The sequence below is a fragment of the Erpetoichthys calabaricus genome, chromosome 13 (assembly GCF_900747795.2).
Source record: "Erpetoichthys calabaricus chromosome 13, fErpCal1.3, whole genome shotgun sequence".
Classification (NCBI taxonomy): Eukaryota; Metazoa; Chordata; class Cladistia; order Polypteriformes; family Polypteridae; genus Erpetoichthys; species Erpetoichthys calabaricus.
In genome coordinates, this window is record NC_041406.2 from 85,106,720 (window position 1) to 85,119,129 (window position 12,410).

Consider the following 12,410-nt stretch of genomic DNA (forward strand, 5'->3'; position numbering starts at 1 on the left):
TATATATACGGTATATCACATCTGTAGGCACTTGCCTGCGTGAAGATCTACCGTTTGGCTGTTCAAATATGTCCGCAATTTCCTTGGGGTGCACTTACTTTTTCACATGACTATATACACACATATACATATATATTTATAGCTCTACTTCTCTTCTAGACATAAAAGTCTTACTTTTCTGAAGAGGGTAAAATTTCACCCATTTTTCTTAGTTATTTTTCTTCCTCTAGAAACAGGCAAAAGCTTAGGTTAAAAAAAATAAATAATAACCAAAAAAAAAACAAACAAAAAAAAAAAACAAAAACAAAACAAAAACAAAAAACAAAAACAAACTACCATGCAAATCTTGCAAGACAAATGAATCTCAGCCAAGAAATAATTTATTCTTGGTATGAGTTAAAGTAGCAAGGAAACAAACTGAATTATTAAGTGAGTTCATTTTGCTAACAAATACAGAATACTATAATAAAAATAAAACAAGAAACACTGTACATAATATAGTACAAGAATGTTGAGTTAGACTTGATCCAACAGTTTTTGTTCATTTTGAGTCTGTTCAGTTTATACCAATCTCTTTGTTGTCTTCAATAAATCTAGAAAATGGACGATTTACTCCAATGTCTATACTTGTTTTGTCCAAGCTAGTCATGGGTGGGCTGCTACCAGTGCGTGCCCTCTCCATTCCACTTGTCAGGTTAGTTAAAGAAGGAATACTCCCACCACCTAAACTGACAGGAAGTTGGGGGATACCTCCATTCTGAATAACAGATATCTCATTGTTCTTCATAGCCAAACCATTAGTGATTGCTGCAGCGTACTGATTCCAGAAGCTTGGGTCAACATTCATGGCCCTGGCCGCCAGATCCTTTTGAAATATCTCAGTGAACTTCATAGCATCGCCGCCTAGCAGCGCCATCGGGTTCTCAACTGACAGCCTTCGTCCTCGTCTGGCAGGGGCGTTATTCCACATGTGAGTTCCCATGTGAACCTGCATTTTAAAATAAAAAGACACAAGAAAGTGGCCTCATGAGTTCAAAACAACAACAACGGTGACTCAATTATTTTAGCCAGCAGAACAGCTTTGAAGTACCAGTATTATGATTGGTCAATGAAGAATGCAAATATGGGACTTAAACCATTATAGTCAGTCCTCAGCTAACTGAGGGTTAACTCACTGTGATAATAAAATAGCAACATTCATTGTATTTACCAAAAAAATAACAACAGTCAAGAGTATTTGTGACAAGTTTTCCACAAAAAGAATTCCTGTGGACCTTTGCACCCGTTTTACACCAAATCACAGCACCCTTCCAGGTGTACGTTAACTCAGCTTGGCAGCTCTCTCTCAGGCTTGACTGTTTCCCTCCCCGGAGACACACTTGACCACCTCTATGCTCAACTTCGCTGCACTTCTAAAGTCGGCAGTTCCCCCCGCCCAACCAGCTCCATGCTCAAAGTGGGCTCCACATGTTCTCCTTCTTATAAAGTCAATCTAAATCTACTTTGGCATTTGATGGCCCTTAGCTTACCTGCCTGAACCGACAGAAAAGCAAATCTAACACATAAAAACGGGAGTGTCCTTCATGTGTAAAGGTGTGTCTGCTGTTTTGGGTTCCTGATTGTCTTGCTTTATTTTTATATGTTAGGTGGTCTTTAAAGTAATAAAGGTTTTCCTAAATAATGCATTCAATTGTAAGCTCAAGGATCTATGTATCTATCTATAGCGCCTTTCACATTTATCTGTATCTATCTATCATATAGCACCTTTCACATCTATCTATCTATAGCGCCTTTCACATTTATCTGTATCTATCTATCATATAGCGCCTTTCACATCTATCTATCTATCTATAGCACCTTTCACATTTATCTGTATCTATCTATCTATCTATCTATCTATCTATCTATCTATCTATCTATCTATCTATCTATCTATCTATCTATCTATCTATCTATCTATCTATCTATCTATCTATCTATCTATCTATCTATCTATCTATCTATTTATCTATCTATTCCTTGATACTGATACATTTTCAAAAGCTCATTAGTATCTTCTGAAATGTTAAATAAGTATGAAAATATCATTTTAAAAATGTTCACTCCTATACCACACTTTGGTGTTGTATGTTGTTGTTGAATTCCTTCATAGGAATAACCATTTGTATTTCTCATAGCTTTGTGTACTGGTGACAATTCTCACAACTCAGTTCAGAACAGTTTAAAGAATTTTGTTTTTGCAATTTATTTCTGCATGGTTTTTGACATCCAAAAAATCTGCAGGTTAAATTGATTGCCATCTCTAAACTGTGCCATGTGATGAACTGATGTGAAGTTTGAAGATAATTTTTATTTTGTGCCTGATTTTGAACAGACTCCCCATGAACCTGAAATATAATAACTATTTATAAGTATGATATACACACACACTCACCCCTAAACACGCATACACACACATATATTCATATATCATATATATATTCATCTATCCAACTTCTAATCCTGATCAATGCTATGAGTGCCCTGGACTTAAACACTAGCCTGTTTTGTGGAAGCAGCAGTACTATTGTGCCACCCTGCCACTCTCCCTCTCTCTCTCTATCTTTATATATTTATACTGTGTATATATTATATATATATATATATATATATATATATATATATATATATATATATATATAGTATGTGTTTATGTACAGTATGTACAGTATATTTGCATTGGTTAGTTTGGTTTTGGTGGCTCAGTAGTAGGAATAATGACCCAATACTTTGGTAGTGTGATGTTCAATTTCTGGTCGATTTTTTTATTTTAACAAAAAAGGATTTAAAATGAAGAAATCTGAAGCACAACAAATCAAATAACCTTCTGAGCAATGCTGGGTTGCTACATACCAATGAGGAGCCACCCATGTCTACTTCAAACATGGGAATCCAAATGATGTTTACACTGTGACTAAGGATGGTAGTCATAAAATGGAGAGGAGGTGAGCAAGGCACCTCGAAATGACAGGCGCTGAGAAGCAGGCTTTATAGGAAATGAGATCAAAAGAGGAAGAAAACAGGATAATGAGGAAAGATGTGCGGGAACACTTAGGATACATGAAAGGCAAACAGATATGAAATGGCAAATATTTTTAAATGCACTCTATCTGTTTTTGACAGATGAGAGCAGCTACTACTATATATATATATATATATATATATATATATATATATATATATATATATATATATATATATATATATATATATATATATATGTGTGTGTGTGTGTGTGTGTATATATATATATATATACACACACACACACATATATATACACACACACATATATATACACACACACACACACACACACATATATATATATATATATATATATATATATATATATATATATATATAAATATACACATATCCATCCATTCGTTATTCAACCCGCTATATCCTAACTACAGGGTCACGGGGGTCTGCTGGAGCCATTCCCACCCAACACAGGGCACAAGGCAGGAAACAAACCCCGGGCAGGGTGCCAGCCCACCACACACACACACATACATATTATATATATATATATATATATATATATATATACTGTATATATTATTGTGTGTGTATATGGAACTCCAGTGTTTCTGAATTGAACCTAACACCTGCTTTGCATTCAATTATCTTCAGCTGACAAATAAATATCCTATTTCTCACATACATCTGCCTGAAATCTCAAGTGCACCTCAAACATTAAAAAAGAAAAGTCTGTGTTCATTTTTCGTACTTTTCTGCCCACATTTCCTGTTGCTCTGTTTCTCTCTTTATTCTTTTTATTCCTGTTCCTTCTCATTCTATTCCCTTTTTCCCCTGCCCTCTCCGTTACTTTGTCTGACCCCACATGTAACAAGCCGTTCTCATTTACCTGTCCAGTCTGTATTCTCTACAAGGTGTCACAATATCAGTATACTCTGACTGATTAGTTTAGCGAGCAGAAGACACGGGGCATGCCATCTGTGATGATATGACATGATGGGCCTGAACTTGGCCTGGGGTAGCCTTTGAGGCACCTTGTCAGGATATTTCATTCATCATGGGTTGGAGTATATTGAGTATCTTCAAACAAAAAGACAAGAGCCAGTCAATGGTTAGAAACAGCTTGTTATTTTGTGAGAAACCAACAGAAGGGTAAACGATTCCCACAGTTTAACATGTTAAATAATAAAGCAGTACAGCTGTCGTACAGTATGTAGACAATATCAGGAGATATATATATCAAATTTCAGATTTCCACTGTTGTTGGTCTTGTATTCAGTCAGCCAAGATGGGCATAGGTCACTGTGCTGGCTCCCTGTCCCAGCATGCATTAAGTTCAAATCCCTATGGAGGATTCAGTGGGTCATCCACATGTATGTGAAGGCGCTCATGAGTTCCTCTGCTGCTTCTTGCCCACTCAGGTCTGCTCATGAATAGCCTCTGGTGATACCCCCTCTGAGGCGTGCATGCCCAGTGAAACTGGACAGCTACGTCATACACATTTGTGGTCATTTTAGTGTGGGCAGACATAGTTTCATTGATGATCTGGAAAATGCTAGTGTGGATGGATGTCATTTTTGTTTTAAAAGCACGGTTTGTAAATGATAACGAAGTGGTGTGGACGTAGCCTCAGTGTGTTTAAGAAGCATTTGAAGATTTTCTAATTAATAATAGTTTTGGTGCTAGGTTTTTAATAGCTAAGAGAAGAGTAACTAGTCTTGTGTTGCTCCGTTTGGTTAGAGCTCTTCACTTGTGATGGCCAATTTTCTAAAGTTGTTCTGTAACACTCAATTTTAAAAAAACCCCCAGACTTAGTTACGTTGATGTCTTACATAAGTCGCTTTCAATATAAGCGTCTGCTAAGTGAATAAATGTAAATTTAATGTCAATGTAGCAAAAAGAAAAACTAAAACAGTGGCAGACACCTTACCAGCAATGTCTGGCAAATGGAAAACCAGAGAAGAAAGGTGATGGTGTGTCCATAGTCGAGGACCGATGGAGCCAGGTGTCATGCTGTAGGCTCGTAGTAACGGTGTGATGAGTGATTTCCCAGGTTCCCTCTGACACACAAGGTCCGACAAAAAAAAACAAAAAAAAAACGAGACTAACCCTATAGCTTGGGAACCAAGAGTGGGAGGGGAGAAACAAAGAGATGGTTCTAGAAGATATTCTGACTTGTCACAGTGAGAAAATCCTTAACTCGATCGCTTTACTCAGTACGAGTGAACGCGTGTTCAAATACAGACGTTTTCCTACTCTCGCTCGAAAAATGTCGGAGCGCGAGAGAGAACATACAAGTTTCTTGCGAAACTAAAGAAATCTGCGATGGAAACTTTTCAATGGCTTACGGTGAAGGGTGCACATCTCGTGGAAGCGTTTTTCAATGGCACAAGTCGGTGCTCAAGTCGGTAGAAGATGCGAAAGCAAAAACGATGGAGATCCTAAATAGTCTTTCAGAAAATGATTTGCGGAAATGCTTTGAACGTTGCCAGCATCGTATGCAGCAGTGTGTTAACTCAGAAGGGTAGTTATTTTGAAGGTGATCATATTTTTAATTTGTTAAGTGATAATCTCGTATAATTCTGACCTCATAAGTGCACCAACTTCTAAATGCAATCACACCTGTACTTTGTTACCACCTAAAACCCTCACTTAATGGTATCTCTTAGACCATCTGAGAGGAATCTGAGGTACGTGAAGGTGACTGTACTTCAGTGGTCTGTTAATTACGAGACTTCACCCCTGTTAAGCAGATGAGGTAGAAACAATTTGCCATCATCCAAGATGTGAAACTTGTGAGACAAAATAACTGGGCATCCCAGAGGCAACCTGGCACTAGCTGGTAAAATAGATGGACGCGACTACTATTTAAATAATATAAATTCTCGGTGTGCACCATGCTACTTCACAATGCGACTCCAGTCGGAGTTGCAGCTTGGCATGTTGCAGCACAAATATTAACTCTGGTTGATGTTTTGTTTTACGGCAGATCTACAGGCCACCAAAAACAAGTAAACTGGAGGAATGCACGCTGGATACGTTTTATCAATAGAAATACTGAAACATTTAACAATTGTTGGTATGCTTTTTTGATTCATTGGACGTTTACCTGTGCAATAACTCGTAAAACCAAAGTCCAGCGTTACACGTTTCCACCGAACAGCTTGGCCTATCGAGTGATCTCATCCATGCACCCATAGTACGAGATAACTTGGGCTGATTTTATCTTCTAATCTGCTTAACCTTTCCATCAGGCATGGACACTTTCACACTCCATGTAGTTAGAACGTATACTCAAAAATGGTGAGTTTACCAAAGGAAAGGGAAAGAGGCTTGGAAGAAGCACTAGCAGGTTGAAGCAACCATCTTAGCGTTAATGGTTGCCTCGAAGTTAACGACATGAAAATAAGTGTGGATGTGAGTGGAAAAAATGGCTTCAAACACAGAAGAGAATAGATGTACTCGAAACGCTGAAATCTGCCTTATCTTTGTAAAGCGCTGTGCATACATTTTGTCAGCTTAAGGCTATGTCACATTAAACAACTTTCCCAATGATTTTCGGTCGTAGCCTTCATTCTTATCCATATGAAGGTTGTCGTCAGCGTGAAGCCGGTCACCTCATGTGACATGTTCAGCAGCTAACTGTGACTAATCCGTGACTCGCTACGATCAAATCAAACGTAGAAGTGAGCTGTGTGTGCATGAGAGCTCATCTAGAAGTACGATAAATATAACGCAGTGATGAGGAATAAGAGACGTGGGTGCTTTGCACCTTACAAACAGAAGGGAAACTCGGCCGTCTGATATCTCATGTTTTACGTAGCACGACAGAATGGAAAAAAGAGGAAAAGACAGAGATTACGATTGAACTCAGCGTGGCTGTTAACCGTTTGTACAGTGCTGGCTCCATTTGGCTGTCAGAAAAAGGGATGAGCACAACTGTGCTGGAAAGTCAGCACTCAAATACTAAATGTGACACGGGCAGTGATTTTCAGTCGTTTAAAATGACATGGCCCGGTGATGACATCTGTGACCGTGATGGGCAAATCTGACCAGCCCCACAACAAGAAGTCACACAGTGTTAGTCACTTGCTAACCTGCTTGGTTCTGAACAGGGTCACGAGGGGTCTGTTAGTGCCTATCCCAGTTGGCACAGGGCACAAAAGTCGCACAATGTTAGTCACTTGCTAACCTGCTAGGTCCTGAACAGGGTCACGAGGGGTCTGCTGGAGCCTATCCCAGTTGGCACAGGGCACAAAGCAGGAACAAACCCTGCTCAGGTCGCCAGTCCATCGCAGGGTGAACACACACATGCCCCAACCTGCATGTCTTTGGACAGTGGGAGGAAACCCATGCAGACACAGGGAGAACATGCAAACTTCACGCAGGGAGTATCTAGGACATGAACCCTGGTTGTGCTCGCCAGAAAGTCACACAATCTGATATCGGATTTATGTGTTTTTTTGAAGCCTATGCAACATTGACTTCTTATTGACTTAAACACTATGTTAACATCCATCCATCCATTTTCCAACCTGCTGAATCCGAACACAGGGTCACGGGGGTCTGCTGGAGCCAATCCCAGCCAACACAGGGCACAAGGCAGGAACCAATCCCAGGCAGGGTGCCAACCCACGGCAGGACACACACAAACACACCCACACACCAAGCACACACTAGGGCCAATTTAGAATCGCCAATCCACCTAACCTGCATGTCTTTGGACTGTGGGAGGAAACCGGAGCGCCCGGAGGAAACCCACACAGACACGGGGAGAACATGCAAACTCCACGCAGGGAGGTCCCGGGAAGCGACCCCAGGTCCCCAGGTCTCACAACTGCGAGGCAGCAGCACTACCCACTGCGCCACCGTGCCACCCCCCTATGTTAACATGCTTTTGTAAAATAATTTAGTGGTCTGGTTAAAATAAAAAAGTGACTTACAAATAAGGTTACACCACAGTAGTGTTTCGAGCTGCTTTTTCATAGATTCGGCTATCTTTATCTGTGTGAAGCTTTTATATTCTCCCTGTGTCCACTGTGGTGCTTCCTGAAGGTATTTCAGTTTTTTTTCTCCCATACTGTATCTCCAAAAAATTTGCAGGTTGATTTCAAATTGATTGTATGTACCGTCACACACATGCGCGTGGGAGGCAGCTGAGGCGCTTAAAATAATTGTTAACTGTCCGCTGAACCAGGGGGTGGCGCTGTCCACTAACACCTTCTCTCTTTCTTCCTCTGCAGACCTACAGAAGCAAACCCCGCCTGAAGACCTGGACACACCCCTTCCTGTCAACCCTCCATTTTGCCTCCTTGCATTCGGCTCTGTTGTGAACTCAGCCATGATTATTGCTTCATTTCATTGCTTATTTTAAGTATACGGGGCGGGTACCACAAATCTTTATCTTGGTCCTTGTGTTTATTCCACGGTATGTCAGTTAGTCATTTTCCAACCCGCTATATCCTAACACCGGGTCATGGGGGGTCTGCTGGAGCCAATACCAGCCAGCACAGGGTGCAAAGCAGGAACAAACCCCGGGCAGGGTGCCAGCCCACCACAGGGTACACACACACACACCAAGCACACACTAGGGACAATTTAGGATCGCCAATGCACCTAACCTGCATGTTTTTGGACTGTGGGAGGAAATCCACGCAGACATGGAGAGAACATGCAAACTCCACACAAGGAGGACCTGGGAAGCGAACCACAGGTCTGTTAACTGCGAGGCAGCAGCGCCACCCACTGTGCCACTGGTATGTTTGTCATGTAACTATACACGGCGAGTCAAAAAACAAACAAACGGTGTCAAATTCCTTGTATGCATGAATACTTGGCCAGTAAATGTGATTCTAATTCGGACTCAGGTTCGAGTCTGGGTGATCTCCACCATGGACTGCCTTGTTTCCAGTGCTGCTGGGACTGACTCAGCACTCCATCATCCTAAACTGGAGTAATCAGGATTGACAGCCTTATGATTTGTTAAAATGACCCAGTATTTAATGCCACTGCTTTACACATTCCCAGAATATGGAGTGCAAATTATGGGCTGTGCACGTCCTCCTCTTCTTCTTATTCATGTGAATACAAATTTGTCTTTCATGTGGAGATTGGGGTGGATTGGCAACTAAAAATCAGCCTACTGTGGGTGAGTGTGCCCCAGTATAGATCGGCAGCCCATCCACGGTGTGTTCCTGCCTTGTGTTCAAAGCTGCTGGGATAGGCGTCTCCACCCAGTCACCCTGGGGATTAAATCAGATTTGGTGAATGAGCCAGTTGACAACGTATTTGAGTTTCAGGTAATTTCTGTAGTGAGAAGTCAAGCAAAATGACACTTTTTATTAGCTAACAAAAATGATTACAATATGCAGGCAATGTCATGAGGCCCCTTCTTCAGGCAAGATGTAATGGATTGTAATTGTGTAATTGATTACATCTTGCCTGAAGAAGGGGCCTCATGACATTGCCTGCATATTGTAATCTTTTTAGTTAGCCAATACAAGGTGCCATTTTGCTTGACTTCTCACTACATTCATAATGGCTAACACGGTACAACACCCTAGTACTACAGGTAATTTCTGTAAATTACGCTTGCCTTACATTTTTGTATTTCACATTATTAACTTCAAACATGAACACAAGCACACCATTTACATCAGAATTATTTGAATTCTTTTGGTGTGTCATTTCTATATAGTATATATGGCGTTTTGTGTGTAGCGCTCATTCTGACAGACAGAAACTGCCCAAGTTTTCCAATGGTCTGCTTGTGCAAATTTTAGCAAAAGGACCACGCAAACCAATGTAGGTGGTCTTCAGCATGCAGTTAGTGAGGAAATATATTTATACTGATGTAGATGCTTTACTGCAATTTGGGGGAATAATATTATTTTTCTGACTGTTGTAGTTCGCAAAATTTTAGGCCACTTAACAGAAACAAATGAAGGATTAATGAAATTATTCCAGTAAAAATAATACGTGTAGGAGTTCATTTTCAAACAATACATGACAGTTTTCACCAATAGAATAAGCATTGCAATTTCAAAGTGAGAATACAATAGTGGGTGCAGTCAGACATCTTAGCACTCCAGCTGAAATATGGCAGATAATATGTAATCATCGTAAAATAATAAATACTAGATAAGCATGGAAGCAACAGATACAGTATTTAACAACTTTACAACATCCAACATCCAACCGTGGATTTATTAGCCCACTCAAACCAGTTTAGGGTGGCGGGAGAGGTAGGAACCCATTTTGGCAACACAGGGTGCAAAGTAGCAAACATTCCTGGATTGACTGCTAGTCCATTCACCACAAAGCAAACTCACTTACTTACCATTTTACTCTTATATGGGTACAATCTGGAGTGCTTGGATTATCTAAACTGAGTATCTTTAGGGGTGGGATGAGAACCAAAGTAAGCAAAGAAAAACCTTAACAGATTTGAGTGGATCGTAGAAACTTCACACAGACTAGGATCAAATCTTACAACTCTAGAGCTGGGAGACAACTGTGCTACCCACTGTGCCACCAAGCTATCCAGCCATCATTCAATGAAAAACTGATATCAAAATCTTAGGACCTCTCAAAAGAAAATATTTGAAAATACAATTACAAAAAATAAACTATCCCTTCACAGAAAAGCATCATGGGAGTTTATAACCAGTTCTCATTGTCTCTTGTTTGTTTTTTTAAATATCTTGTGAGAAAATGGGGCAACTAAAACTATTAACGTACCAAACAGGCAGACTTCATTTACTTAAGATACAATATATGGCATTACACAAAGCTGGCACATAACTACATCTTTAGAGATTTCAAACACATAGAAATAAAACATACAAAGACAACAGGTCATTAAATACATGCAGGTTATAGTCACACATCTACCTATCTATCTAACAACAGCAACATTTATTTATATAGCACATTTTCATACAAAAAAGTATCTATCTATCTTTTACATAGTGCCTTTCATATCTATCTATCTATCTATCTATCTATCTATCTATCTATCTATCTATCTATCTATCTATCTATCTATCTATCTATCTATCTATCTATCTATCTATCAAATATGTATTTATTTGTAGAAATATGTATATACATTTCATATAATAGATAAATAGAAACATATAGATAGATATATACTATACAATATATAGATACAGGTATAGTGATATCGATCATAATGAAATTAAGCTAAGTTCAAAACCAGCTAATTTTAAGAATTCACAAAGTGCATTTAAAATAAGGGAAGTTATTTATGCAATCAAATCTTTAATGTGGAAAACAGCAAATCTAAACCATACTATCGCTATTGGCATTTTTAGTAAAATGTGTCTTTGCTTAACTAAATTATAAAATAATGTTGTTTTTCCGTTGGAAAGTGGCTAGAATATTATGTAAGGCAAATAACATTAAGTTAGATAACAAATTATAAAACGTTAGATTAATTGGTTTGTTCATGGCAGATCTTTGCAAATACATCAGAGCATATAGGAATATGCCTCCATCGTATAGCGTGTCTATTTTTTCACATTTCCAGGCAGAACAGGGACAGGAGGTGAAATAAATTTTTGTAGCCTATTGTTTAATATAGTAATATATAATACTTATTTAATCAAGCAATATTCCTTTTAATAAATAATGATTGGATATGGTAAGGCATTTACTCAGCAGCCAGTTGCTTTGGATATAATTCACCTTCTAGACAGAAAGAAATGTAATATTAAAACGTTTTATGTTCATTTAATATGGGAATTTTAAAAACAGGGTCTAGTACACATTTACTGTTATCAGAGTTTTCAAGTAATGATTAAGAATATTATTTTTAAATAATTCCGCGCTTACTTGATTTATTTTCAAATTGATTTACTTATTCCTAACCAAACAAAACAGGAAATTAGCTATAAATGATTTTATGCCAAAAAAGATAACATTCAAAAGTAATACAAAATGTTTTGATATTTAGCACTGGAAAATTTGAACAAGAACTAATAAAGACTATTTCAAGAACATTCAATATTATCTACTTTTAATAAATTCAATACTTAATTAATAATAATAATTACATTGTATTTACTGATTCCTATCCAGGCGTAGCAGCTAAAACACAGGTGGGCAAAAGTAGGCTTACAGTTAACATGCAGGTTATGATTATTACAACTTTTTTTTAACTCAAAATCTTTATTAACTTTATTAACTCAAAAAAGAACGTCAGAATGGCACAGTGCACTTAAGTACAATCTCGCATGTGCTCAAATTGCCAGCCTCGTGTACTCGTGTAAACCTACTTTTTCCCACCCCTGTATTTTAAGGTACTTAAATGTAAATTATTTTATTGGAGAAAAAAAATAATATGACATTTTTAATGAATTTTA

At 38.5% G+C, this 12,410-nt stretch overlaps 1 protein-coding gene across 2 annotated transcripts in view; it reads right to left on the reverse strand.

The window, feature by feature from the left end:
* Nucleotides 1-358: 358 nt before the first annotated feature.
* Nucleotides 359-12,410, reverse strand: part of sall3b (spalt-like transcription factor 3b) — a 41,368-nt gene continuing 29,316 nt past the window's right edge. The window contains exon 4 of one of the 2 annotated variants that reach the window (XM_028817199.2): nucleotides 359-988. In XM_028817199.2, the coding sequence (XP_028673032.2) occupies nucleotides 557-988 (432 nt within the window). In that variant the 3' untranslated portion in view covers nucleotides 359-556. The remainder of the gene's footprint in view (nucleotides 989-12,410) is intronic. The other variant, XM_028817200.2, reaches the window with a different exon arrangement.